At 54.6% G+C, this 27444-nt stretch overlaps 1 protein-coding gene and 1 long non-coding RNA gene across 8 annotated transcripts in view; both read left to right on the top strand.

Moving 5' to 3' along the window:
• Positions 1-27444, top strand: part of slc9a7 (solute carrier family 9 member 7) — a 176962-nt gene that overhangs the window by 130764 nt on the left and 18754 nt on the right. For all 6 annotated transcript variants that reach the window (XM_052475743.1, XM_052475746.1, XM_052475747.1 and 3 more), the window contains exons 13-15: positions 16394-16457; positions 22584-22663; positions 27010-27115. In XM_052475743.1, the coding sequence (XP_052331703.1) occupies positions 16394-16457; positions 22584-22663; positions 27010-27115 (250 nt within the window). The remainder of the gene's footprint in view (positions 1-16393; positions 16458-22583; positions 22664-27009; positions 27116-27444) is intronic.
• Positions 18848-20738, top strand: LOC127910785 (uncharacterized). Of its 2 annotated transcripts, none has more exons than XR_008076197.1 (3): positions 18848-19025; positions 19444-19813; positions 20384-20738. It is a non-coding gene; the product is annotated as an uncharacterized LOC127910785 (long non-coding RNA). The 2 variants fall into 2 exon arrangements; XR_008076198.1 differs by lacking the exon at positions 19444-19813 and adding an exon at positions 19130-19319 and having other exon boundaries at positions 20384-20470.

Raw genomic sequence — 27444 nt, 5'->3', positions numbered from 1 at the left:
TAGGGTTAGGGAGTCTGCTGTCGGTAGGGTTAGGGAGTCTGCTGTCGGTAGGGTAGGGTTAGGGAGTCTGCTGTCGGTAGGGTAGGGTTAGGGAGTCTGCTGTCGGTAGGGTAGGGTTAGGGAGTCTGCTGTCGGTAGGGTAGGGTTAGGGAGTCTGCTGTCGGTAGGGTTAGCGAGTCTGCTGTCGGTAGGGTTAGCGAGTCTGCTGTCGGTAGGGTAGGGAGTCTGCTGTCGGTAGAGTAGGGTTAGGGAGTCTGCTGTCGGTAGGGTAGGGTTAGGGAGTCTGCTGTCGGTAGCATAGGTTAGGAGTCTGCTGTCGGTAGGGTAGGGTAGGGAGTCTGCTGTCGGTAGGGTAGGGTTAGGGAGTCTGCTGTCGGTAGTGTAGGGTAGGGAGTCTGCTGTCGGTAGGGTAGGTTAGGGAGTCTGCTGTCGGTAGGGTAGGTTAGGGAGTCTGCTGTCGGTAGGGTAGGTTAGGGAGTCTGCTGTCGGTAGGGTAGGTTAGGAGTCTGCTGTCGGTAGGGTAGGGTAGGGAGTCTGCTGTCGGTAGGGTAGGGAGTCTGCTGTCGGTAGGGTAGGAGTCTGCTGTCGGTAGGGTAGGGAGTCTGCTGTCGGTAGGGTAGGGAGTCTGCTGTCGGTAGGGTAGGGAGTCTGCTGTCGGTAGGGTAGGGTAGGGAGTCTGCTGTCGGTAGGGTAGGGTAGGGAGTCTGCTGTCGGTAGGGTAGGGTAGGGAGTCTGCTGTCGGTAGGGTAGGGTTAGGGAGTCTGCTGTCGGTAGGGTTGGGGAGTCTGCTGTCGGTAGGGTTGGGGAGTCTGCTGTCGGTAGGGTTGGGGAGTCTGCTGTCGGTAGGGTTGGGGAGTCTGCTGTCGGTAGGGTTGGGGAGTCTGCTGTCGGTAGGGTTGGGGAGTCTGCTGTCGGTAGGGTTAGGGAGTCTGCTGTCGGTAGGGTTAGGGAGTCTGCTGTCGGTAGGGTTAGGGAGTCTGCTGTCGGTAGGGTTAGGGAGTCTGCTGTCGGTAGGGTTAGGGAGTCTGCTGTCGGTAGGGTTAGGGAGTCTGCTGTCGGTAGGGTGGGTTAGGGAGTCTGCTGTCGGTAGGGTGGGTTAGGAGTCTCCTGTCGGTAGGGTGGGTTAGGGAGTCTGCTGTCGGTAGGGTAGGGTTAGGGAGTCTGCTGTCGGTAGGGTAGGGTTAGGGAGTCTGCTGTCGGTAGGGTTAGGGAGTCTGCTGTCGGTAGGGTAGGGTTAGGGAGTCTGCTGTCGGTAGGGTAGGGTTAGGGAGTCTGCTGTCGGTAGGGTAGGGTTAGGGAGTCTGCTGTCGGTAGGGTAGGGTTAGGGAGTCTGCTGTCGGTAGGGTTAGGGAGTCTGCTGTCGGTAGGGTAGGGTTAGGGAGTCTGCTGTCGGTAGGGTAGGGAGTCTGCTGTCGGTAGGGTTAGCGAGTCTGCTGTCGGTAGGGTTAGCGAGTCTGCTGTCGGTAGGGTTAGCGAGTCTGCTGTCGGTAGGGTAGGGAGTCTGCTGTCGGTAGAGTAGGGTTAGGGAGTCTGCTGTCGGTAGAGTAGGGTTAGGGAGTCTGCTGTCGGTAGGGTAGGGTTAGGGAGTCTGCTGTCGGTAGGGTAGGGTTAGGGAGTCTGCTGTCGGTAGGGTAGGGTAGGGGAGTCTGCTGTCGGTAGGGTTAGCGAGTCTGCTGTCGGTAGGGTTAGCGAGTCTGCTGTCGGTAGGGTAGGGAGTCTGCTGTCGGTAGAGTAGGGTTAGGGAGTCTGCTGTCGGTAGAGTAGGGTTAGGGAGTCTGCTGTCGGTAGAGTAGGGTTAGGGAGTCTGCTGTCGGTAGGGTTAGGGAGTCTGCTGTCGGTAGGGTTAGGGAGTCTGCTGTCGGTAGGGTAGGGAGTCTGCTGTCGGTAGGGTTAGGGGGAGTCTGCTGTCGGTAGGGTTAGGGGAGTCTGCTGTCGGTAGGGTTAGCGAGTCTGCTGTCGGTAGAGTAGGGTTAGGGAGTCTGCTGTCGGTAGGGTTGGGGAGTCTGCTGTCGGTAGGGTTGGGGAGTCTGCTGTCGGTAGGGTTGGGGAGTCTGCTGTCGGTAGGGTTGGGGAGTCTGCTGTCGGTAGGGTTAGGGGAGTCTGCTGTCGGTAGGGTTGGGGAGTCTGCTGTCGGTAGGGTTGGGGAGTCTCTGTCGGTAGGGTTGGGGAGTCTGCTGTGGGTAGGGTTGGGGAGTCTGCTGTAGGTAGGGTTGGGGAGTCTGCTGTCGGTAGGGTTGGGGAGTCTGCTGTCGGTAGGGTTGGGGAGTCTGCTGTCGGTAGGGTTGGGGAGTCTGCTGTCGGTAGGGTTGGGGAGTCTGCTGTCGGTAGGGTTGGGGAGTCTGCTGTCGGTAGGGTTGGGGAGTCTGCTGTCGGTAGGGTTGGGGAGTCTGCTGTCGGTAGGGTTGGGGAGTCTGCTGTCGGTAGGGTTGGGGAGTCTGCTGTCGGTAGAGTAGGGTTGGCGAGTCTGCTGTCGGTAGGGTAGGGTTGGGGAGTCTGCTGTCGGTAGGGTAGGGTTGGGGAGTCTGCTGTCGGTAGGGTAGGGTTAGGGAGTATGCTGTCGGTAGGGTAGGGTTAGGGAGTATGCTGTCGGTAGGGTTAGGGAGTCTGCTGTCGGTAGGGTAGGGTTAGGGAGTCTGCTGTCGGTAGGGTAGGGTTAGGGAGTCTGCTGTCGGTAGGGTTAGGGAGTCTGCTGTCGGTAGGGTTAGGGGAGTCTGCTGTCGGTAGGGTAGGGTTAGGGAGTCTGCTGTCGGTAGGGTAGGGTTAGGGAGTCTGCTGTCGGTAGGGTAGGGTTAGGGAGTCTGCTGTCGGTAGGGTAGGGTTAGGGAGTCTGCTGTCGGTAGGGTAGGGTTAGGGAGTCTGCTGTCGGTAGGGTAGGGTTAGGGAGTCTGCTGTCGGTAGGGTAGGGTTAGGGGAGTCTGCTGTCGGTAGGGTAGGGTTAGGGAGTCTGCTGTCGGTAGAGTAGGGTTAGGGAGTCTGCTGTCGGTAGAGTAGGGTTAGGGAGTCTGCTGTCGGTAGAGTAGGGTTAGGGAGTCTGCTGTCGGTAGAGTAGGGTTAGGGAGTCTGCTGTCGGTAGAGTAGGGTTAGGGAGTCTGCTGTCGGTAGAGTAGGGTTAGGGAGTCTGCTGTCGGTAGGGTAGGGTTAGGGAGTCTGCTGTCGGTAGGGTTGGGGAGTCTGCTGTCGGTAGGGTTGGGGAGTCTGCTGTCGGTAGGGTTGGGGAGTCTGCTGTCGGTAGGGTTGGGGAGTCTGCTGTCGGTAGGGTTGGGGAGTCTGCTGTCGGTAGGGTTGGGGAGTCTGCTGTCGGTAGGGTTGGGGAGTCTGCTGTCGGTAGGGTTGGGGAGTCTGCTGTCGGTAGGGTTGGGGAGTCTGCTGTCGGTAGGGTTGGGGAGTCTGCTGTCGGTAGGGTTGGGGAGTCTGCTGTCGGTAGGGTTGGGGAGTCTGCTGTCGGTAGGGTTGGGGAGTCTGCTGTCGGTAGGGTTGGGGAGTCTGCTGTCGGTAGGGTTGGGGAGTCTGCTGTCGGTAGGGTTGGGGAGTCTGCTGTCGGTAGGGTTGGGGAGTCTGCTGTCGGTAGGGTTGGGGAGTCTGCTGTCGGTAGGGTTGGGGAGTCTGCTGTCGGTAGGGTTGGGGAGTCTGCTGTCGGTAGGGTTGGGGAGTCTGCTGTCGGTAGGGTAGGGTTAGGGAGTCTGCTGTCGGTAGGGTAGGGTTGGGGAGTCTGCTGTCGGTAGGGTAGGGTTGGGGAGTCTGCTGTCGGTAGGGTAGGGTTAGGGAGTATGCTGTCGGTAGGGTAGGGTTAGGGAGTATGCTGTCGGTAGGGTTAGGGAGTCTGCTGTGGTAGGGTAGGGTTAGGGAGTCTGCTGTCGGTAGGGTAGGGTTAGGGAGTCTGCTGTCGGTAGGGTTAGGGAGTCTGCTGTCGGTAGGGTTAGGGAGTCTGCTGTCGGTAGGGTAGGGTTAGGGAGTCTGCTGTCGGTAGGGTAGGGTTAGGGAGTCTGCTGTCGGTAGGGTAGGGTTAGGGAGTCTGCTGTCGGTAGGGTAGGGTTAGGGAGTCTGCTGTCGGTAGGGTAGGGTTAGGGAGTCTGCTGTCGGTAGGGTAGGGTTAGGGAGTCTGCTGTCGGTAGGGTAGGGTTAGGGAGTCTGCTGTCGGTAGGGTAGGGTTAGGGAGTCTGCTGTCGGTAGGGTAGGGTTGGGGAGTCTGCTGTCGGTAGGGTTGGGGAGTCTGCTGTCGGTAGGGTAGGGTTGGGGAGTCTGCTGTCGGTAGGGTAGGGTTGGGGAGTCTGCTGTCGGTAGGGTAGGGTTGGGGAGTCTGCTGTCGGTAGGGTAGGGTTGGGGAGTCTGCTGTCGGTAGGGTAGGGTTGGGGAGTCTGCTGTCGGTAGGGTTGGGGAGTCTGCTGTTGGTAGGGTAGGGTTGGGGAGTCTGCTGTCGGTAGGGTTGGGGAGTCTGCTGTCGGTAGGGTAGGGTTGGGGAGTCTGCTGTCGGTAGGGTAGGGTTGGGGAGTCTGCTGTCGGTAGGGTAGGGTTGGGGAGTCTGCTGTCGGTAGGGTTGGGGAGTCTGCTGTTGGTAGGGTTGGGGAGTCTGCTGTCGGTAGGGTTGGGGAGTCTGCTGTCGGTAGGGTAGGGTTGGGGAGTCTGCTGTCGGTAGGGTAGGGTTGGGGAGTCTGCTGTCGGTAGGGTTGGGGAGTCTGCTGTTGGTAGGGTAGGGTTGGGGAGTCTGCTGTCGGTAGGGTTGGGGAGTCTGCTGTCGGTAGGGTTGGGGAGTCTGCTGTCGGTAGGGTTGGGGAGTCTGCTGTCGGTAGGGTTGGGGAGTCTGCTGTCGGTAGGGTTGGGGAGTCTGCTGTCGGTAGGGTTGGGGAGTCTGCTGTCGGTAGGGTTGGGGAGTCTGCTGTCGGTAGGGTTGGGGAGTCTGCTGTCGGTAGGGTAGGGTTAGGGAGGGTAGGGTAGGGTAGGGAGTCTGCTGTCGGTAGGGTAGGGTTAGGGAGGGTAGGGTAGGGTTAGGGAGTCTGCTGTCGGTAGGGTAGGGTTAGGGAGTCTGCTGTCGGTAGGGTTAGGGAGTCTGCTGTCGGTAGGGTAGGGTTAGGGAGTCTGCTGTCGGTAGGGTAGGGTTAGGGGAGTCTGCTGTCGGTAGGGTAGGGTTAGGGAGTCTGCTGTCGGTAGGGTAGGGTTAGGGAGTCTGCTGTCGGTAGGGTTAGCGAGTCTGCTGTCGGTAGGGTTAGGGAGTCTGCTGTCGGTAGGGTAGGGAGTCTGCTGTCGGTAGAGTAGGGTTAGGGAGTCTGCTGTCGGTAGGGTAGGGTTAGGGAGTCTGCTGTCGGTAGCATAGGTTAGGGAGTCTGCTGTCGGTAGGGTAGGGTAGGGAGTCTGCTGTCGGTAGGGTAGGGTTAGGGAGTCTGCTGTCGGTAGTGTAGGGTAGGGAGTCTGCTGTCGGTAGGGTAGGTTAGGGAGTCTGCTGTCGGTAGGGTAGGTTAGGGAGTCTGCTGTCGGTAGGGTAGGTTAGGGAGTCTGCTGTCGGTAGGGTAGGTTAGGGAGTCTGCTGTCGGTAGGGTAGGGTAGGGAGTCTGCTGTCGGTAGGGTAGGGAGTCTGCTGTCGGTAGGGTAGGGAGTCTGCTGTCGGTAGGGTAGGGAGTCTGCTGTCGGTAGGGTAGGGAGTCTGCTGTCGGTAGGGTAGGGAGTCTGCTGTCGGTAGGGTAGGGTAGGGAGTCTGCTGTCGGTAGGGTAGGGTAGGGAGTCTGCTGTCGGTAGGGTAGGGTAGGGAGTCTGCTGTCGGTAGGGTAGGGTTAGGGAGTCTGCTGTCGGTAGGGTAGGGTTAGGGAGTCTGCTGTCGGTAGGGTTGGGGAGTCTGCTGTCGGTAGGGTTGGGGAGTCTGCTGTCGGTAGGGTTGGGGAGTCTGCTGTCGGTAGGGTTGGGGAGTCTGCTGTCGGTAGGGTTGGGGAGTCTGCTGTCGGTAGGGTTAGGGAGTCTGCTGTCGGTAGGGTTAGGGAGTCTGCTGTCGGTAGGGTTAGGGAGTCTGCTGTCGGTAGGGTTAGGGAGTCTGCTGTCGGTAGGGTTAGGGAGTCTGCTGTCGGTAGGGTTAGGGAGTCTGCTGTCGGTAGGGTGGGTTAGGAGTCTGCTGTCGGTAGGGTGGGTTAGGGAGTCTCCTGTCGGTAGGGTGGGTTAGGGAGTCTGCTGTCGGTAGGGTAGGGTTAGGGAGTCTGCTGTCGGTAGGGTAGGGTTAGGGAGTCTGCTGTCGGTAGGGTTAGGGAGTCTGCTGTCGGTAGGGTAGGGTTAGGGAGTCTGCTGTCGGTAGGGTAGGGTTAGGGAGTCTGCTGTCGGTAGGGTAGGGTTAGGGAGTCTGCTGTCGGTAGGGTAGGGTTAGGGAGTCTGCTGTCGGTAGGGTTAGGGAGTCTGCTGTCGGTAGGGTAGGGTTAGGGAGTCTGCTGTCGGTAGGGTAGGGAGTCTGCTGTCGGTAGGGTTAGCGAGTCTGCTGTCGGTAGGGTTAGCGAGTCTGCTGTCGGTAGGGTTGGGGAGTCTGCTGTCGGTAGAGTAGGGAGTCTGCTGTCGGTAGAGTAGGGGTAGGGAGTCTGCTGTCGGTAGAGTAGGGTTAGGGAGTCTGCTGTCGGTAGGGTAGGGTTAGGGAGTCTGCTGTCGGTAGGGTAGGGTTAGGGAGTCTGCTGTCGGTAGGGTAGGGTAGGGGAGTCTGCTGTCGGTAGGGTTAGCGAGTCTGCTGTCGGTAGGGTTAGCGAGTCTGCTGTCGGTAGGGTAGGGAGTCTGCTGTCGGTAGAGTAGGGTTAGGGAGTCTGCTGTCGGTAGAGTAGGGTTAGGGAGTCTGCTGTCGGTAGAGTAGGGTTAGGGAGTCTGCTGTCGGTAGGGTTAGGGAGTCTGCTGTCGGTAGGGTTAGGGAGTCTGCTGTCGGTAGGGTAGGGGAGTCTGCTGTCGGTAGGGTTAGGGAGTCTGCTGTCGGTAGGGTTAGGGAGTCTGCTGTCGGTAGGGTTAGGGAGTCTGCTGTCGGTAGAGTAGGGTTAGGGAGTCTGCTGTCGGTAGGGTTGGGGAGTCTGCTGTCGGTAGGGTTGGGGAGTCTGCTGTCGGTAGGGTTGGGGAGTCTGCTGTCGGTAGGGTTGGGGAGTCTGCTGTCGGTAGGGTTGGGGAGTCTGCTGTCGGTAGGGTTGGGGAGTCTGCTGTCGGTAGGGTTGGGGAGTCTGCTGTCGGTAGGGTTGGGGAGTCTGCTGTCGGTAGGGTTGGGGAGTCTGCTGTCGGTAGGGTTGGGGAGTCTGCTGTCGGTAGGGTTGGGGAGTCTGCTGTCGGTAGGGTTGGGGAGTCTGCTGTCGGTAGGGTTGGGGAGTCTGCTGTCGGTAGGGTTGGGGAGTCTGCTGTCGGTAGGGTTGGGGAGTCTGCTGTCGGTAGGGTTGGGGAGTCTGCTGTCGGTAGGGTTGGGGAGTCTGCTGTCGGTAGGGTTGGGGAGTCTGCTGTCGGTAGGGTTGGGGAGTCTGCTGTCGGTAGAGTAGGGTTGGCGAGTCTGCTGTCGGTAGGGTAGGGTTGGGGAGTCTGCTGTCGGTAGGGTAGGGTTGGGGAGTCTGCTGTCGGTAGGGTAGGGTTAGGGAGTATGCTGTCGGTAGGGTAGGGTTAGGGAGTATGCTGTCGGTAGGGTTAGGGAGTCTGCTGTCGGTAGGGTAGGGTTAGGGAGTCTGCTGTCGGTAGGGTAGGGTTAGGGAGTCTGCTGTCGGTAGGGTTAGGGAGTCTGCTGTCGGTAGGGTTAGGGAGTCTGCTGTCGGTAGGGTAGGGTTAGGGAGTCTGCTGTCGGTAGGGTAGGGTTAGGGAGTCTGCTGTCGGTAGGGTAGGGTTAGGGAGTCTGCTGTCGGTAGGGTAGGGTTAGGGAGTCTGCTGTCGGTAGGGTAGGGTTAGGGAGTCTGCTGTCGGTAGGGTAGGGTTAGGGAGTCTGCTGTCGGTAGGGTAGGGTTAGGGAGTCTGCTGTCGGTAGGGTAGGGTTAGGGAGTCTGCTGTCGGTAGAGTAGGGTTAGGGAGTCTGCTGTCGGTAGAGTAGGGTTAGGGAGTCTGCTGTCGGTAGAGTAGGGTTGGGGAGTCTGCTGTCGGTAGAGTAGGGTTGGGGAGTCTGCTGTCGGTAGAGTAGGGTTGGGGAGTCTGCTGTCGGTAGAGTAGGGTTAGGGAGTCTGCTGTCGGTAGGGTAGGGTTAGGGAGTCTGCTGTCGGTAGGGTTGGGGAGTCTGCTGTCGGTAGGGTTGGGGAGTCTGCTGTCGGTAGGGTTGGGGAGTCTGCTGTCGGTAGGGTTAGGGGAGTCTGCTGTCGGTAGGGTTGGGGAGTCTGCTGTCGGTAGGGTTGGGGAGTCTGCTGTCGGTAGGGTTGGGGAGTCTGCTGTCGGTAGGGTTGGGGAGTCTGCTGTCGGTAGGGTTGGGGAGTCTGCTGTCGGTAGGGTTGGGGAGTCTGCTGTCGGTAGGGTTGGGGAGTCTGCTGTCGGTAGGGTTGGGGAGTCTGCTGTCGGTAGGGTTGGGGAGTCTGCTGTCGGTAGGGTTGGGGAGTCTGCTGTCGGTAGGGTTGGGGAGTCTGCTGTCGGTAGGGTTGGGGAGTCTGCTGTCGGTAGGGTTGGGGAGTCTGCTGTCGGTAGGGTTGGGGAGTCTGCTGTCGGTAGGGTTGGGGAGTCTGCTGTCGGTAGGGTTGGGGAGTCTGCTGTCGGTAGGGTTGGGGAGTCTGCTGTCGGTAGAGTAGGGTTGGCGAGTCTGCTGTCGGTAGGGTAGGGTTGGGGAGTCTGCTGTCGGTAGGGTAGGGTTGGGGAGTCTGCTGTCGGTAGGGTAGGGTTAGGGAGTATGCTGTCGGTAGGGTAGGGTTAGGGAGTATGCTGTCGGTAGGGTTAGGGAGTCTGCTGTCGGTAGGGTAGGGTTAGGGAGTCTGCTGTCGGTAGGGTAGGGTTAGGGAGTCTGCTGTCGGTAGGGTTAGGGAGTCTGCTGTCGGTAGGGTTAGGGAGTCTGCTGTCGGTAGGGTAGGGTTAGGGAGTCTGCTGTCGGTAGGGTAGGGTTAGGGAGTCTGCTGTCGGTAGGGTAGGGTTAGGGAGTCTGCTGTCGGTAGGGTAGGGTTAGGGAGTCTGCTGTCGGTAGGGTAGGGTTAGGGAGTCTGCTGTCGGTAGGGTAGGGTTAGGGAGTCTGCTGTCGGTAGGGTAGGGTTAGGGAGTCTGCTGTCGGTAGGGTAGGGTTAGGGAGTCTGCTGTCGGTAGGGTAGGGTTAGGGAGTCTGCTGTCGGTAGGGTAGGGTTAGGGAGTCTGCTGTCGGTAGGGTAGGGTTAGGGAGTCTGCTGTCGGTAGGGTAGGGTTAGGGAGTCTGCTGTCGGTAGGGTAGGGTTAGGGAGTCTGCTGTCGGTAGGGTAGGGTTAGGGAGTCTGCTGTCGGTAGGGTAGGGTTAGGGAGTCTGCTGTCGGTAGGGTAGGGTTAGGGAGTCTGCTGTCGGTAGGGTAGGGTTAGGGAGTCTGCTGTCGGTAGAGTAGGGTTAGGGAGTCTGCTGTCGGTAGAGTAGGGTTAGGGAGTCTGCTGTCGGTAGAGTAGGGTTAGGGAGTCTGCTGTCGGTAGAGTAGGGTTAGGGAGTCTGCTGTCGGTAGAGTAGGGTTAGGGAGTCTGCTGTCGGTAGAGTAGGGTTAGGGAGTCTGCTGTCGGTAGAGTAGGGTTAGGGAGTCTGCTGTCGGTAGGGTAGGGTTAGGGAGTCTGCTGTCGGTAGGGTAGGGTTAGGGAGTCTGCTGTCGGTAGGGTAGGGTTAGGGAGTCTGCTGTCGGTAGGGTAGGGTTAGGGAGTCTGCTGTCGGTAGGGTAGGGTTAGGGAGTCTGCTGTCGGTAGGGTAGGGTTAGGGAGTCTGCTGTCGGTAGGGTAGGGTTAGGGAGTCTGCTGTCGGTAGGGTAGGGTTAGGGAGTCTGCTGTCGGTAGGGTAGGGTTAGGGAGTCTGCTGTCGGTAGGGTAGGGTTAGGGAGTCTGCTGTCGGTAGGGTAGGGTTAGGGAGTCTGCTGTCGGTAGGGTAGGGTTAGGGAGTCTGCTGTCGGTAGGGTTAGGGAGTCTGCTGTCGGTAGAGTAGGGTTAGGGAGTCTGCTGTCGGTAGAGTAGGGTTAGGGAGTCTGCTGTCGGTAGAGTAGGGTTAGGGAGTCTGCTGTCGGTAGAGTAGGGTTAGGGAGTCTGCTGTCGGTAGGGTAGGGTTAGGGAGTCTGCTGTCGGTAGGGTTAGCGAGTCTGCTGTCGGTAGGGTAGGGTTAGGGAGTCTGCTGTCGGTAGAGTAGGGTTAGGGAGTCTGCTGTCGGTAGAGTAGGGTTAGGGAGTCTGCTGTCGGTAGGGTAGGGTTAGGGAGTCTGCTGTCGGTAGGGTAGGGTTAGGGAGTCTGCTGTCGGTAGAGTAGGGTTAGGGAGTCTGCTGTCGGTAGAGTAGGGTTAGGGAGTCTGCTGTCGGTAGGGTAGGGTTAGGGAGTCTGCTGTCGGTAGGGTAGGGTTAGGGAGTCTGCTGTCGGTAGGGTAGGGTTAGGGAGTCTGCTGTCGGTAGGGTAGGGTTAGGGAGTCTGCTGTCGGTAGGGTAGGGTTAGGGAGTCTGCTGTCGGTAGGGTAGGGTTAGGGAGTCTGCTGTCGGTAGGGTAGGGTTAGGGAGTCTGCTGTCGGTAGGGTTAGGGAGTCTGCTGTCGGTAGGGTAGGGTTAGGGAGTCTGCTGTCGGTAGAGTAGGGTTAGGGAGTCTGCTGTCGGTAGAGTAGGGTTAGGGAGTCTGCTGTCGGTAGAGTAGGGTTAGGGAGTCTGCTGTCGGTAGAGTAGGGTTAGGGAGTCTGCTGTCGGTAGTGTAGGGTTAGGGAGTCTGCTGTCGGTAGGGTTAGGGAGTCTGCTGTCGGTAGGGTTAGGGAGTCTGCTGTTGGTAGGGTTAGGGAGTCTGCTGTCGGTAGGGTAGGGTTAGGGAGTCTGCTGTCGGTAGGGTAGGGTTAGGGAGTCTGCTGTCGGTAGGGTTAGGGAGTCTGCTGTCGGTAGGGTTAGGGAGTCTGCTGTCGGTAGGGTTAGGGAGTCTGCTGTCGGTAGGGTAGGGTTAGGGAGTCTGCTGTCGGTAGGGTTAGGGAGTCTGCTGTCGGTAGGGTAGGGTTAGGGAGTCTGCTGTCGGTAGGGTAGGGTTAGGGAGTCTGCTGTCGGTAGGGTAGGGTTAGGGAGTCTGCTGTCGGTAGGGTAGGGTTAGGGAGTCTGCTTTCGGTAGGGTAGGGTTAGGGAGTCTGCTGTCGGTAGGGTAGGGTTAGGGAGTCTGCTGTCGGTAGGGTTAGGGAGTCTGCTGTCGGTAGGGTTAGGGAGTCTGCTGTCGGTAGGGTTAGGGAGTCTGCTGTCGGTAGGGTTAGGGAGTCTGCTGTCGGTAGGGTAGGGTTAGGGAGTCTGCTGTCGGTAGGGTAGGGTTAGGGAGTCTGCTGTCGGTAGGGTAGGGTTTGGGGTAAGGACTGTGGCCAGTGGCCAGATGGTGCCAAGCTTATACCCCAAGAGACGTGCAGCTGTAATTGCTGCAAAAGTTGGCTCTGCAAATGATTGACTTTGGGGGGTTGAATAGTTATGCACGCTCAATTTTTCTGTTTTTTTTGTCTTCTCCTCGTTTGTTTCATAATAAGAATATTCAAAGTAGTAGACATGTAAATCAAATGATACATACCCCCCCAAAATCCATTTTAATTACAGGTTGTAATACAATATAACCTCTGGTAGTGATTCTAACGTTTTCATAATACAGTGATTAGGATTGAGGTCGTCACACATGCCACGAACAATACACTTTTAAACTTGCGACGACGCACTTAGATTTAGACAAAACTAACAAAATTGAACGATATAACTATAAAAAGAAAAATAAATAATTGAGGTGAGCTCAGGGTCTGGCAGCAGTGCCGTGTCCCCTAGGGTAGCCTAGACCAGACTGATCCTCTGTGTCCTCATCAGGTCAGCTCCAGCTGCTGTGTCTGTCTTCCTGCCAGGATGGGATCAGTGCATGTGTAGTGCACTACCCAAAACACAAACTCGTATGTATCTGAGATGGATGCCAATTAATGCTTTACTAAGCTGACTGATTATAAAGATTATAGCTCTCTGTCTTTCATCATCACAGTCGGCCCTCATGTCTGTCTGTCTCTCTATATTACTATTACACATCAGCTAACTGAGCATAATATCCAGAAACACCAGTCAGTCAGTCTACCCCACTGAGCATAATGTCCTTAGACACCAGTCTACCCACTGAGCATAATATCCATAGACACCAGTCAGTCAGTCTACCCCACTGAGCATAATATCCATAGACACCAGTCAGTCAGTCTACCCCACTGAGCATAATATCCATAGACACCAGTCAGTCAGTCTACCCACTGAGCATAATATCCATAGACACCAGTCAGTCAGTCTACCCCACTGAGCATAATATCCACTAACACCAGTCAGTCAGTCTACCCCACTGAGCATAATATCCACTAACACCAGTCAGTCAGTCTACCCCACTGAGCATAATATCCATAGACACCAGTCAGTCAGTCTGCCCACTGAGCATAATATCCACTAACACCAGTCAGTCAGTCTGCCCACTGAGCATAATATCCATAGACACCAGTCAGTCAGTCTGCCCACTGAGCATAATATCCACTAACACCAGTCAGTCAGTCTACCCCACTGAGCATAATATCCTTAGACACCAGTCTACCCACTGAGCATAATATCCACTAACACCAGTCAGTCAGTCTACCCCACTGAGCATAATATCCACTAACACCAGTCAGTCAGTCTACCCCACTGAGCATAATATCCACTAACACCAGTCAGTCAGTCTACCCCACTGAGCATAATATCCATAGACACCAGTCAGTCAGTCTGCCCACTGAGCATAATATCCACTAACACCAGTCAGTCAGTCTGCCCACTGAGCATAATATCCATAGACACCAGTCAGTCAGTCTGCCCACTGAGCATAATATCCACTAACACCAGTCAGTCAGTCTACCCCACTGAGCATAATATCCTTAGACACCAGTCTACCCACTGAGCATAATATCCACTAACACCAGTCAGTCAGTCTACCCCACTGAGCATAATATCCACTAACACCAGTCAGTCAGTCTGCCCACTGAGCATAATATCCACTAACACCAGTCAGTCAGTCTGCCCACTGAGCATAATATCCACTAACACCAGTCAGTCAGTCTACCCCACTGAGCATAATATCCACTAACACCAGTCAGTCAGTCTGCCCACTGAGCATAATATCCATAGACACCAGTCAGTCAGTCTACCCCACTGAGCATAATATCCATAGACACCAGTCAGTCAGTCTACCCCACTGAGCATAATATCCACTAACACCAGTCAGTCAGTCTACCCACTGAGCATAATATCCATAGACACCAGTCTACCCCACTGAGCATAATATCCATAGACACCAGTCAGTCTACCCCACTGAGCATAATGTCCTTAGACACCAGTCTACCCCACTGAGCATAATGTCCTTAGACACCAGTCTACCCACTGAGCATAATATCCACTAACACCAGTCAGTCAGTCTACCCCACTGAGCATAATATCCTTAGACACCAGTCTACCCCACTGAGCATAATGTCCTTAGACACCAGTCTACCCCACTGAGCATAATGTCCTTAGACACCAGTCTACCCACTGAGCATAATATCCATAGACACCAGTCAGTCAGTCTACCCCACTGAGCATAATATCCTTAGACACCAGTCTACCCACTGAGCATAATATCCACTAACACCAGTCAGTCAGTCTGCCCACTGAGCATAATATCCATAGACACCAGTCAGTCAGTCTACCCCACTGAGCATAATATCCATAGACACCAGTCAGTCAGTCTACCCCACTGAGCATAATATCCATAGACACCAGTCAGTCAGTCTACCCACTGAGCATAATATCCATAGACACCAGTCAGTCAGTCTACCCCACTGAGCATAATGTCCTTAGACACCAGTCTACCCCACTGAGCATAATATCCATAGACACCAGTCAGTCTACCCCACTGAGCATAATGTCCTTAGACACCAGTCTACCCCACTGAGCATAATGTCCTTAGACACCAGTCTACCCACTGAGCATAATATCCACTAACACCAGTCAGTCAGTCTACCCACTGAGCATAATATCCACTAACACCAGTCAGTCAGTCTACCCCACTGAGCATAATGTCCACTAACACCAGTCAGTCAGTCTACCCACTGAGCATAATATCCACTAACACCAGTCAGTCAGTCTACCCCACTGAGCATAATATCCACTAACACCAGTCAGTCAGTCTACCCACTGAGCATAATATCCATAGACACCAGTCAGTCTACCCCACTGAGCATAATATCCATAGACACCAGTCAGTCTACCCCACTGAGCATAATATCCACTAACACCAGTCAGTCAGTCTACCCCACTGAGCATAATATCCACTAACACCAGTCAGTCAGTCTACCCACTGAGCATAATATCCACTAACACCAGTCAGTCAGTCTACCCACTGAGCATAATATCCATAGACACCAGTCAGTCAGTCTACCCACTGAGCATAATATCCACTAACACCAGTCAGTCAGTCTGCCCACTGAGCATAATATCCATAGACACCAGTCAGTCAGTCTACCCCACTGAGCATAATATCCATAGACACCAGTCAGTCAGTCTGCCCACTGAGCATAATATCCATAGACACCAGTCAGTCAGTCTACCCCACTGAGCATAATATCCACTAACACCAGTCAGTCAGTCTACCCCACTGAGCATAATATCCATAGACGTCAGTCTGCCCACTGAGCATAATGTCCACTAACACCAGTCAGTCAGTCTGCCCACTGAGCATAATATCCAGAAACACCAGTCAGTCAGTCTGCCCACTGAGCATAATATCCAGAAACACCAGTCAGTCAGTCTACCCACTGAGCATAATATCCATAGACACCAGTCAGTCAGTCTACCCCACTGAGCATAATATCCACTAACACCAGTCAGTCAGTCTACCCACTGAGGATAATATCCATAGACACCAGTCAGTCAGTCTACCCACTGAGCATAATATCCATAGACACCAGTCAGTCAGTCTACCCACTAAGCATAATATCCATAGACACCAGTCAGTCAGTCTACCCACTAAGCATAACATCCATAGACACCAGTCAGTCAGCCAGTTATATGGGATGTGACTGGGTTTACATGGGATGTGATAGTGTGACTGGGTTTACATGGGATGTGATAGTGTGACTGGGTTTACATGGGATGTGATAGTGTGACTGGGTTTACATGGGATGTGATAGTGTGACTGGGTTTATATGGGATGTGACTGGGTTTATATGGGATGTGACTGGGTTTACATGGGATGTGATAGTGTGACTGGGTTTACATGGGATGTGATAGTGTGACTGGGTTTACATGGGATGTGATAGTGTGACTGGGTTTACATGGGATGTGATAGTGTGACTGGGTTTACATGGGATGTGATAGTGTGACTGGGTTTACATGGGATGTGATAGTGTGACTGGGTTTACATGGGATGTGATAGTGTGACTGGGTTTACATGGGATGTGATAGTGTGACTGGGTTTACATGGGATGTGATAGTGTGACTGGGTTTACATGGGATGTGATAGTGTGACTGGGTTTACATGGGATGTGATAGTGTGACTGGGTTTACATGGGATGTGATAGTGTGACTGGGTTTACATGGGATGTGATAGTGTGACTGGGTTTACATGGGATGTGATAGTGTGACTGGGTTTACATGGGGTGTGACTGGGTTTATATGGGGTGTGACTGGGTTTATATGGGGTGTGACTGGGTTTATATGGGATGTGACTGGGTTTATATGGGATGTGACTGGGTTTATATGGGATGTGACTGGGTTTATATGGGATGTGACTGGGTTTATATGGGATGTGACTGGGTTTATATGGGATGTGACTGGGTTTATATGGGATGTGACTGGGTTTATATGGGATGTCTTTAGGTGCCTTTTGACAAATTCTAAGTGGGCTGTCATGTGCTTTTTACTGAGTGGCTTCTGTCTGGCCACTACCATAAAGCCCTGATTGGTGGAGTACTGCAGAGATGGTTGTCCTTCTAGAAGGTTCTCCCATCTCCACAGAGGAACTCTAGAGCTCTGTCAGAGTGACCATTGGGGTTCTTGGTCACCTCCCTGGCCAAGGCCCTTCTCCCCCAATTGCTCAGTTTGGCCGGGAGGCCAACTCTAGGAAGAGTCTTGGTGGTTCCAAACTATCTTTAACCTGTCCTGGCCTCTCTACAGGGTCAGAGTGGATATCTTTAACCTGTCCTGAACTCTCTACAGGGTCGGAGTGGATATGGATATCCTAACCTGTCCTGACCTCTACAGGGTCAGAGTGGATATCTTTAACCTGTCCTGACCTCTACAGGGTCAGAGTGGATAACTTTAACCTGTCCTGACCTCTACAGGGTCGGAGTGGATCCAGATCAAGACCTGCAACAATGTGGAGATAACTTCCTGCTCTTTCAAGGGGTGAGTCTATGGTTCTGTCCTCAATGGCATCCTATTCCCTATATAGTGCACTACTTTAGACCAGAGCCCTATTCCCTATATAGTGGTACTACTATAGACCAGAGCCCTATTCCCTATATAGTGCACTACTTTAGACCAGAGCCCTATTCCCTATATAGTTCACTACTTTAGACCAGAACCCTATTCCCTATATAGTGCACTACTTTAGACCAGAGCCCTATTCCCTATATAGTTCACTACTTTAGACCAGAACCCTATTCCCTATATAGTGCACTACTTTAGACCAGAACCCTATTCTCTATATAGTGCACTACTTTAGACCAGAACCCTATTCCCTTTATAGTGCACTACTTTAGACCAGAGCCCATCTGTTTATCTCTGTGTGTCCCATTGTCCCCTCTACTGGTTATTCAAGCCCTGTTCCCTCTGGTTATTCAAGCCCTGTTCCCTCTGGTTATTCAAGCCCTGTTCCCTCTGGTTATTCAAGCCCTGTTCCCTCTGGTTATTCAAGCCCTGTTCCCTCTGGTTATTCAAGCCCTGTTCCCTCTGGTTATTCAAGCCCTGTTCCCTCTGGTTATTCAAGCCCTGTTCCCTCTGGTAGACCAGAACCCTATTCTCTATTCAAGCCCTGTTCCCTCTGGTTATTCAAGCCCTGTTCCCTCTGGTTATTCAAGCCCTGTTCCCTCTGGTTATTCAAGCCCTGTTCCCTCTGGTTATTCAAGCCCTGTTCCCTCTGGTTATTCAAGCCCTGTTCCCTCTGGTTATTCAAGCCCTGTTCCCTCTGGTTATTCAAGCCCTGTTCCCTCTGGTTATTCAAGCCCTGTTCCCTCTGGTTATTCAAGCCCTGTTCCCTCTGGTTATTCAAGCCCTGTTCCCTCTGGTTATTCAAGCCCTGTTCCCTCTGGTTATTCAAGCCCTGTTCCCTCTGGTTATTCAAGCCCTGTTCCTCTGGTTATTCAAGCCCTGTTCCCTCTGGTTATTCAAGCCAAGCCCTGTTCAAGCCCCTCTGGTTATTCAAGCCCTGTTCCCTCTGGTTATTCAAGCCCTGTTCCCTCTGGTTATTCAAGCCCTGTTCCCTCTGGTTATTCAAGCCCTGTTCCCTCTGGTTATTCAAGCCCTGTTCCCTCTGGTTATTCAAGCCCTGTTCCCTCTGGTTATTCAAGCCCTGTTCCCTCTGGTTATTCAAGCCCTGTTCCCTCTGGTTATTCAAGCCCTGTTCCCTCTGGTTATTCAAGCCCTGTTCCCTCTGGTTATTCAAGCCCTGTTCCCTCTGGTTATTCAAGCCCTGTTCCCTCTGGTTATTCAAGCCCTGTTCCCTCTGGTTATTCAAGCCCTGTTCCCTCTGGTTATTCAAGCCCTGTTCCCTCTGGTTATTCAAGCCCTGTTCATGACACCATCTGTTCCCTCTTGTTGGTGGAGAACATTTTGTTAAAGTTTATTACCTCTGCAATTCTACACATCTTGTCATTGTGATATAAAGAATAATTTGCTGTTTTAAAGCACATTTTCTTTGAATTCTATACATGTTTGCCCTGTCTCATGTGTATTCATGGGATATTTGAGTGACAAGAAAAATACAACAATATCTATGTGCTAAAAAAAACCTAACTGATCTGTAGGCGGGTTGATCTGGACATTTCTGACAAGTTATAAATATCTCTCTAAGAGGAACTGGTGTTTTCTACCATTACAACTCTGAAGAGGAAGTTTAAGACTTCTCCCCTGCCCTCCACTGGAGAGATATAAACTGTTCTGGCATCAGGGGAAAGAGACTCTTCTTCATCAGTCAACTTTGATGTCACTTCCTCCTTCTACTGGTTGCCGGATGTTGTGGTTGGTTCAGGGTTCATGGCCTATCAGGTTAAGACTGAAAACAGTCAAAGTTGTTTCCTGTGTGTCTATAACTGTCAGGGTACAGCCTACTGTCTAAAACTGTCAGGGTACAGCCTACTGGCTACTGTCTATAACTGTCAGGGTACAGCCTACTGTCTATAACTGTCAGGGTACAGCCTACTGTCTATAACTGTCAGGGTACAGCCTACTGGCTACTGTCTATAACTGTCAGGGTACAGCCTACTGTCTATAACTGTCAGGGTACAGCCTACTGTCTAAAACTGTCAGCACTTTAACACTGGTGTGTAGGGTCCAGGAACAGGGTTGTCTACCCCTGGTGTAGGGTCCAGGAACAGGGTTGTCTACCCCTGGTGTATAGGGTCCAGGAACAGGGTTGTCTACCCCTGGTGTGTAGGGTACAGGAACAGGGTTGTCTACCTCTGGTGTATAGGGTCCAGGAACAGGGTTGTCTACCCCTGGTGTGTAGGTTCCAGGAACAGGGTTGTCTACCCCTGGTGTGTAGGTTCCAGGAACAGGGTTGTCTACCCCTGGTGTAGGGTCCAGGAACAGGGTTGTCTACCCCTGGTGTAGGGTCCAGGAACAGGGTTGTCTACCCCTGGTGTGTAGGGTCCAGGAACAGGGTTGTCTACCCCTGGTGTGTAGGGTCCAGGAACAGGGTTGTCTACCCCTGGTGTATAGGGTCCAGGAACAGGGTTGTCTACCCCTGGTGTGTAGGTTCCAGGAACAGGGTTGTCTACCCCTGGTGTGTAGGGTCCAGGAACAGGGTTGTCTACCCCTGGTGTAGGGTCCAGGAACAGGGTTGTCTACCCCTGGTGTAGGGTCCAGGAACAGGGTTGTCTACCCCTGGTGTGTAGGGTCCAGGAACAGGGTTGTCTACCCCTGGTGTAGGGTCCAGGAACAGGGTTGTCTACCCCTGGTGTGTAGGGTCCAGGAACAGGGTTGTCTACCCCTGGTGTGTAGGGTCCAGGAACAGGGTTGTCTACCCCTGGTGTAGGGTCCAGGAACAGGGTTGTCTACCCCTGGTGTAGGGTCCAGGAACAGGGTTGTCTACCCCTGGTGTATAGGGTCCAGGAACAGGGTTGTCTACCCCTGGTGTAGGGTCCAGGAACAGGGTTGTCTACCCCTGGTGTAGGGTCCAGGAACAGGGTTGTCTACCCCTGGTGTGTAGGGTCCAGGAACAGGGTTGTCTACCCCTGGTGTAGGGTCCAGGAACAGGGTTGTCTACCCCTGGTGTGTAGGGTCCAGGAACAGGGTTGTCTACCCCTGGTGTGTAGGGTCCAGGAACAGGGTTGTCTACCCCTGGTGTGTAGGGTCCAGGAACAGGGTTGTCTACCCCTGGTGTGTAGGGTCCAGGAACAGGGTTGTCTACCCCTGGTGTATAGGGTCCAGGAACAGGGTTGTCTACCCCTGGTGTGTAGGGTCCAGGAACAGGGTTGTCTACCCCTGGTGTGTAGGGTCCAGGAACAGGGTTGTCTACCCCTGGTGTAGGGTCCAGGAACAGGGTTGTCTACCCCTGGTGTGTAGGGTCCAGGAACAGGGTTGTCTACCCCTGGTGTGTAGGGTCCAGGAACAGGGTTGTCTACCCCTGGTGTGTAGGGTCCAGGAACAGGGTTGTCTACCCCTGGTGTAGGGTCCAGGAACAGGGTTGTCTACCCCTGGTGTATAGGGTCCAGGAACAGGGTTGTCTACCCCTGGTGTGTAGGGTCCAGGAACAGGGTTGTCTACCCCTGGTGTGTAGGGTCCAGGAACAGGGTTGTCTACCCCTGGTGTGTAGGGTCCAGGAACAGGGTTGTCTACCCCTGGTGTGTAGGGTCCAGGAACAGGGTTGTCTACCCCTGGTGTAGGGTCCAGGAACAGGGTTGTCTACCCCTGGTGTGTAGGGTCCAGGAACAGGGTTGTCTACCCCTGGTGTGTAGGGTCCAGGAACAGGGTTGTCTACCCCTGGTGTGTAGGATCCAGGAACAGGGTTGTCTACCCCTGGTGTGTAGGGTCCAGGAACAGGGTTGTCTACCCCTGGTGTATAGGGTCCAGGAACAGGGTTGTCTACCCCTGGTGTAGGGTCCACGAACAAGGTTGTCTACCCCTGGTGTGTAGGGTCCAGAAACAGGGTTGTCTACCCCTGGTGTATAGGGTCCAGGAACAGGGTTGTCTACCCCTGGTGTGTAGGGTCCAGGAACAGGGTTGTCTACCCCTGGTGTGTAGGGTCCAGGAACAGGGTTGTCTACCCCTGGTGTAGGGTCCAGGAACAGGGTTGTCTACCCCTGGTGTATAGGGTCCAGGAACAGGGTTGTCTACCCCTGGTGTATAGGGTCCAGGAACAGGGTTGTCTACCCCTGGTGTGTAGGGTCCAGGAACAGGGTTGTCTACCCCTGGTGTAGGGTCCAGGAACAGGGTTGTCTACCCCTGGTGTGTAGGGTCCAGGAACAGGGTTGTCTACCCCTGGTGTGTCAGGGTCCAGGAACAGGGTTGTCTCCCCTGGTTAGGGTCCAGGAACAGGGTTGTCTACCCCTGGTCCTAGGGTCCAGGAACAGGGTTGTCTGTCCCCTGGTGTGTAGGGTCCAGGAACAGGGTTGTCTGTCCCATGGTGTCATGGGTCCAGGAACAGGGTTGATCCACCCCTGGTGTATAGGGTCCAGGAACAGGGTTGTCACCCCTGGTCAAGGGTCCAGGAACAGGGTTGTCTACCCCTGGTGTGTAGGGTCCAGGAACAAGGTTGTCTACCCCTGGTGTAGGGTCCAGGAACAGGGTTGTCTACCCCTGGTGTATTGGTCATTTGGGACAACACCTCTGTCTCTGCTTTACCAGCCTGCCAATAGACTGACCCCTCCCATCCTCTCCTGTTCAATGTGTCCTGTCCTCTGCTAAGTGGTTTTCCACAACGGAAAGACGGGTGTGAATACTGTCAACATTGTCATGGATTCAGGAACACTGATGATCCATCCAACAAGTGCAGGGATATTCAACTCTCAAATCCAACAAGTGCAGGGATATTCAACTCTCAAATCCAACAAGTGCAGGGATATTCAACTCTCAAATCCAACAAGTGCAGGGATATTCAACTCTCAAATCCAACAAGTGCAGGGATATTCAACTCTCAAATCCAACAAGTGCAGGGATATTCAACTCTCAAATCCAACAAGTGCAGGGATATTCAACTCTCAAATCCAACAAGTGCAGGGATATTCAACTCTCAAATCCAACAAGTGCAGGGATATTCAACTCTCAAATCCAACAAGTGCAGGGATATTCAACTCTCAAATCCAACAAGTGCAGGGATATTCAACTCTCAAATCCAACAAGTGCAGGGATATTCAACTCTCAAATCCAACAAGTGCAGGGATATTCAACTCTCAAATCCAACAAGTGCAGGGATATTCAACTCTCAAATCCAACAAGTGCAGGGATATTCAACTCTCAAATCCAACAAGTGCAGGGATATTCAACTCTCAAATCCAACAAGTGCAGGGATATTCAACTCTCAAATCCAACAAGTGCAGGGATATTCAACTCTCAAATCCAACAAGTGCAGGGATATTCAACTCTCAAATCCAACAAGTGCAGGGATATTCAACTCTCAAATCCAACAAGTGCAGGGATATTCAACTCTCAAATCCAACAAGTGCAGGGATATTCAACTCTCAAATCCAACAAGTGCAGGGATATTCAACTCTCAAATCCAACAAGTGCAGGGATATTCAACTCTCAAATCCAACAAGTGCAGGGATATTCAACTCTCAAATCCAACAAGTGCAGGGATATTCAACTCTCAAATCCAACAAGTGCAGGGATATTCAACTCTCAAATCCAACAAGTGCAGGGATATTCAACTCTCAAATCCAACAAGTGCAGGGATATTCAACTCTCAAATCCAACAAGTGCAGGGATATTCAACTCTCAAATCCAACAAGTGCAGGGATATTCAACTCTCAAATCCAACAAGTGCAGGGATATTCAACTCTCAAATCCAACAAGTGCAGGGATATTCAACTCTCAAATCCAACAAGTGCAGGGATATTCAACTCTCAAATCCAACAAGTGCAGGGATATTCAACTCTTACCTTATGAGGTCCAGAGCCTGCTGGTTTTTTGTTCTTCCTGATAAATAATTGCATCTACTAAATCAGTCCCTGATTAGAGGGGAAGAATGAAAAAAAAAAACCGCAGTGGAACTGGCTTTGAGTGCCAGAGTTGGATTTGAGGGCCCCAGTTGATCCACAGGATGGTGGTTGAAGGTGTGAACATGATGGATGTTGTGTAAATGTCTTTCTGTAGGACGGGACCATGCCAGAAGTCAGTAAAACCAAGCAGGAGAGCGCCTGGCTCTTCAGGCTGTGGTACACCTTCGATCACAAGTATCCTTTTAATATGTTGTTTCACCAAGACACCCAGAGAACTCCACTGATTGGTTGATCTCACCTTTCTGACCTTTCCACTATGCTGATATGGAGGGAATTCTGTGGCTGTGGAGAGGTACTTGAGGTGACAAATGCTGAAATTAACATTCCCTCCTCCCTCACCCCTTCTCTCACTCCCTTAATCCTCATTCCCTCCCTCTCTCACTCCCTCTCTCACTCCCTCTCTCACTCCCTCTCTCACTCCCTCTCTCACTCCCTCTCTCACTCCCTTAATCCTCATCCCCTCACTCCCTCTCCTCCCCTCCCTCTCTCACTCCCTTACTCCTCATTCCCTCCCTCCCTCCCTCCCCCTCCCTCTCCTCCCCTCCCTCCCTCTCTCACTCCCCTCTCACTCCCTCTCTCCTCCCTCTCTCCTCCCTCTCTCCCTCTCTCACTCCCTCTCTCCTCTCTCCCCTCCCTCTCCTCCTCTGCCTCTCCTCCTCTCCCTCTCCTCCCTCCCTCTCTCCTCTCTCCTCCCCTCCCTCTCTCCTCTCTTCCTCCCTCCCTCTCTCCTCTCTTCCTCCCCTCTCTCTCTCCTCTCTTCCTCTCCTCACTCTCTCCTCTCTTCCTCTCCTCCTCTCTTCCTCCCCTCCCTCTCTCCCTCCCTTCTCCTTCCTCTCCCTCCTTCTCCTCCCTCCCCTCCCTCCTTTTGTCTTCACTCACTTCCTCCCCTTTCACTTAATTTACTCCCTCTCTCACTCCCTCTCTCACTCCCTCTCTCACTCCCTCTCTCACTCCCTCTCTCACTCCCTCTCTCTCTCCTCCCTCTCTCTCTCACTCCCTCTCCTCCTCTGCCTCTCCTCCTCTCCCTCTCCTCCCCTCCCTCTCTCCCTCTCTTCCTCCCCTCCCTCTCTCACTCTCTTCCTCCCCTCCCTCTCTCACTCTCTTCCTCCCCTCCCTCTCTCACTCTCTTCCTCCCCTCTCTCTCTCTCACTCTCTTCCTCTCCTCACTCTCTCACTCTCTTCCTCTCCTCACTCTCTTCCTCCCCTCCCTCTCTCCCTCCCTTCTCCTTCCTCTCCCACCCTTCTCCTCCCCCCCCCTCCCCTCCCTCCCTTTTGTCTTCACTCACTTCCTCCCCCCTTTCACTTAATTTTTTTTACTCATCTATTTTTTACTTAACACTTATTTTTCTTAACTGCATTGTTTGTTAAGTGCTTGTAAGTAAGTATTTCACTGTAAGGTCTACTACACCTGCTGTAAAATTTGATTTGACTTCCTTTATCCTCCCTGTCGCACTCCCGTTGTCTCTTTGTCCATGGATAGGAGACCCGTGGGCTGTGCTAGCCACTATACCCTTCAATACCCACTGAGACAGGCTAGCTGAGTAGCCTTAAATACCCTCTGAGACGGGCTAGCCACTATACCCTTCAATACCCACTGAGACGGGCTAGCTGAGTAGTCTTCAATACCCTCTGAGACGGGCTAGCTAGATACCCTTCCGTAACCGCTGAGACAGGCTAGCTGTGTAGCCTTCAATACCCACTGAGACAGGCTAGCTGTGTAGCCTTCAGTACCCTCTGAGACGGGCTAGCTAGATCCCCTTCCGTAACCGCTGAGACGGGCTAGCTAGATCCCCTTCCGTAACCGCTGAGACGGGCTAGCTAGATCCCCTTCCGTAACCGCTGAGACGGGCTAGCTAGATCCCCTTCCGTAACCGCTGAGACGGGCTAGCTAGATCCCCTTCCGTAACCGCTGAGACGGGCTAGCTAGATCCCCTTCCGTAACCGCTGAGACGGGCTAGCTAGATCCCCTTCCGTAACCGCTGAGACGGGCTAGCTAGATCCCCTTCCGTAACCGCTGAGACGGGCTAGCTAGATACCCTTCCGTAACCGCTGAGACGGGCTAGCTAGATACCCTTCCGTAACCGCTGAGACGGGCTAGCTAGATACCCTTCCGTAACCGCTGAGACGGGCTAGCTAGATACCCTTCCGTAACCGCTGAGACGGGCTAGCTAGATACCCTTCCGTAACCGCTGAGACGGGCTAGCTAGATACCCTTCCGTAACCGCTGAGACGGGCTAGCTAGATACCCTTCCGTAACCGCTGAGACGGGCTAGCTAGATACCCTTCCGTAACCGCTGAGACGGGCTAGCTAGATACCCACACTGGGACAAGGTGTTTCCTTCTGTTACAACAGAGTGGGTTTGTTCTCTTTCTTCCCCTTCTACCCCTCCACCTCTCCCGCTCCCTCCTCCACTCCCGCCTCCTCTCCCGCTCCCTCCTCCTCTCCCTCCTCCACGCTCCCTCCTCCTCTCCCGCTCCCTCCTCCTCTCCCGCTCCCTCCTCCTCTCCCGCTCCCTACTCCTCTCCCGCTCCCTACTCCTCTCCCGCTCCCTACTCCTCTCCCGCTCCCTACTCCTCTCCCGCTCCCTCCTCCTCTCCCGCTCCCTCCTCCTCTCCCGCTCCCTACTCCTCTCCCGCTCCCTACTCCTCTCCCGCTCCCTACTCCTCTCACGCTCCCTCCTCCTCTCCCACCTCCTCTCCCTCCTCCTCTCCCGATCCCTCCTCCTCTCCCGCTCCCTCCTCCTCTCCCGCTCCCTCCTCCTCTCACGCTCCCTCCTCCTCTCACGCTCCCTCCTCCTCTCACGCTCCCTCCTCCTCTCACGCTCCCTCCTCCTCTCCGCTCCCTCCCTCCTCTCACGCTCCCTCCTCCTCTCCCGCTCCCCTCCTCCTCTCACGCTCCCTCCTCCTCTCACGCTCCCTCCTCCTCTCACGCTCCCTCCTCCTCTCACGCTCCCTCCTCCTCTCACGCTCCCTCCCCTCCTCTCACGCTCCCTCCTCCTCTCACGCTCCCTCCTCTCCCTCCTCCTCTCACGCTCCTCTCCTCCTCCTCCCCGCTCCCTCCTCCTCCCTCCGCTCCCTCCTCCTCCTCTCCCGCTCCCTCCTCTCCCTCTCCCGCTCTCCCCCTCCTCCTCTCACGCTCCCTCCTCCTCTCACGCTCCCTCCTCCTCTCACGCTCCCTCCTCTCCCCCTCTCACGCTCCCTCCTCCTCCCCCTCTCCCTCTCTCCTCCTCCTCCTCTCACGCTCCCGCTCCCTCCTCCCTCCTCTCACGCTCCCTCCTCCTCTCACGCTCCCTCCTCCTCTCACGCTCCCTCCTCCTCTCACGCTCCCTCCCCTCACTCTCCCGCTCCCTCCTCCTCTCACGCTCCCTCTTCACCTCCTCCTCTCACGCTCCCTCCTCCTCTCACGCTCCCTCCTCCTCCCTCCCTCCTCCTCCTCTCCCGCTCCCTCCTCCCCCGCTCCCTCCTCCTCCCCTCCCTCCCCTCCCCCCCCCTCCCCCTCCGCTCCCCCTCCCTCCGCTCCCTCTCCCTCTCCCTCTCCCCCTCCTCCTCCCCCGCTCCCTCTCCCTCCTCCCTCCTCCTCCCCGCTCCCTCCTCCTCCCTCTCCCTCTCCCTCCTCCTCCTCCCTCCCTCCTCCTCTCCCTCCTCCTCCTCTCCCGCTCCCTCCTCCCTCTCCCTCCTCCTCCTCTCCGCCCCCTCCTCTCCTCTCTCACGCTCCCTCCTCCTCTCACGCTCCCTCCTCCTCTCACGCTCCCTCCTCTCCCCTCCCTCCTCCTCCCCCCTCCCTCCTCCTCCTCTCCCTCCTCCTCCTCTCCCTCTCCTCCCTCCTCCTCCCCTCCCTCCTCCTCCCTCCGCTCCCTCCTCTCCCGCTCCCCTCCTCTCCCTCCCTCCTCCTCTCCCGCTCCCCTCCTCTCTCCCTTCCTCCTCCTCTCACGCTCCCTCCTCCTCCTCTCCCTCCTCCTCCTCTCCCTCCTCCTCCTCTCCCGCTCCCTCCTCTCCCTCCTCCTCCCCTCCCTCCTCCTCCTCTCCCGCTCCCTCCTCCTCCCCTCCTCCTCCCTCTCCCGCTCCCTCCTCCTCCTCTCCCGCCTCCTCTCCATCCTCCTCTCCCGCCTCCTCTCCATCCTCCTCTCATGCTCCCTCCTCCTCTCATGCTCCCTCCTCCTCTCATGCTCCCTCCTCCTCCTCTCTCGCTCCCTCCTCCTCCTCTCACGCTCCCTCCTCCTCCTCCCCCGCTCCCTCCTCCTCTCTCGCTCCCTCCCCCTGCTCCCCCCTCCTCTCCTACTCCCCCCTCCTCTCCCTGAACCCAGTGGTTTAGCAGAAGGCCTTGCCTACACAGCAACACACTCAGCCCTCATTATGCTGACTACTATCAATTTGTCAATGTGAAAACTGATATTCTGACATCCCACTAGACTTTTACACCTTCTCAGATTAATCTCGAGCTAATCCACAAATCACTGTGTTAGAGTTCCTTGGGTAATATCAGTATGGAAAGGTCTTTGTCTTCCTTAAGGGTATGCCAGCTACCTGAAGCCCATGTTGACTCACAGTGGTCCTCCTCTCACCACGACCCTGCCATCCTGCTGTGGTCCCCTGGCACGATGCTTCACCAGCCCTCAGGCCTACGAGGTGAGTACTGGACACTGCACACAGTGTATACAATCACAATCATATGCATTCACAGACGCAACACGCACACAAAAAATACATCACAAATGCTTGTACAGTGTACCCCACCTAGTCTCATAATGTTTACATGCCCCTTATCAAATCAACTTAGATGTATTGAGTACTAACAGTATTTGTTTATGTTAGCTGGGTGGGGGAGGATACTTTACTGTCAAAGAGGAACAAAGCAGAAATGTCACACGCTCTGGTCTCACATGTTATTACCATTACAACATCTACGCTGACTAATGCAATCAGCACCTGACTCATTCTCCTATTTGTTATGAAAA

This window comes from Oncorhynchus keta, chromosome 22 (genome assembly GCF_023373465.1).
Source record: "Oncorhynchus keta strain PuntledgeMale-10-30-2019 chromosome 22, Oket_V2, whole genome shotgun sequence".
In the NCBI taxonomy this organism is placed as follows: Eukaryota; Metazoa; Chordata; class Actinopteri; order Salmoniformes; family Salmonidae; genus Oncorhynchus; species Oncorhynchus keta.
Note: the sequence above shows the minus strand (reverse complement) of the source record. Positions and strands in the feature narration are given on the sequence as shown.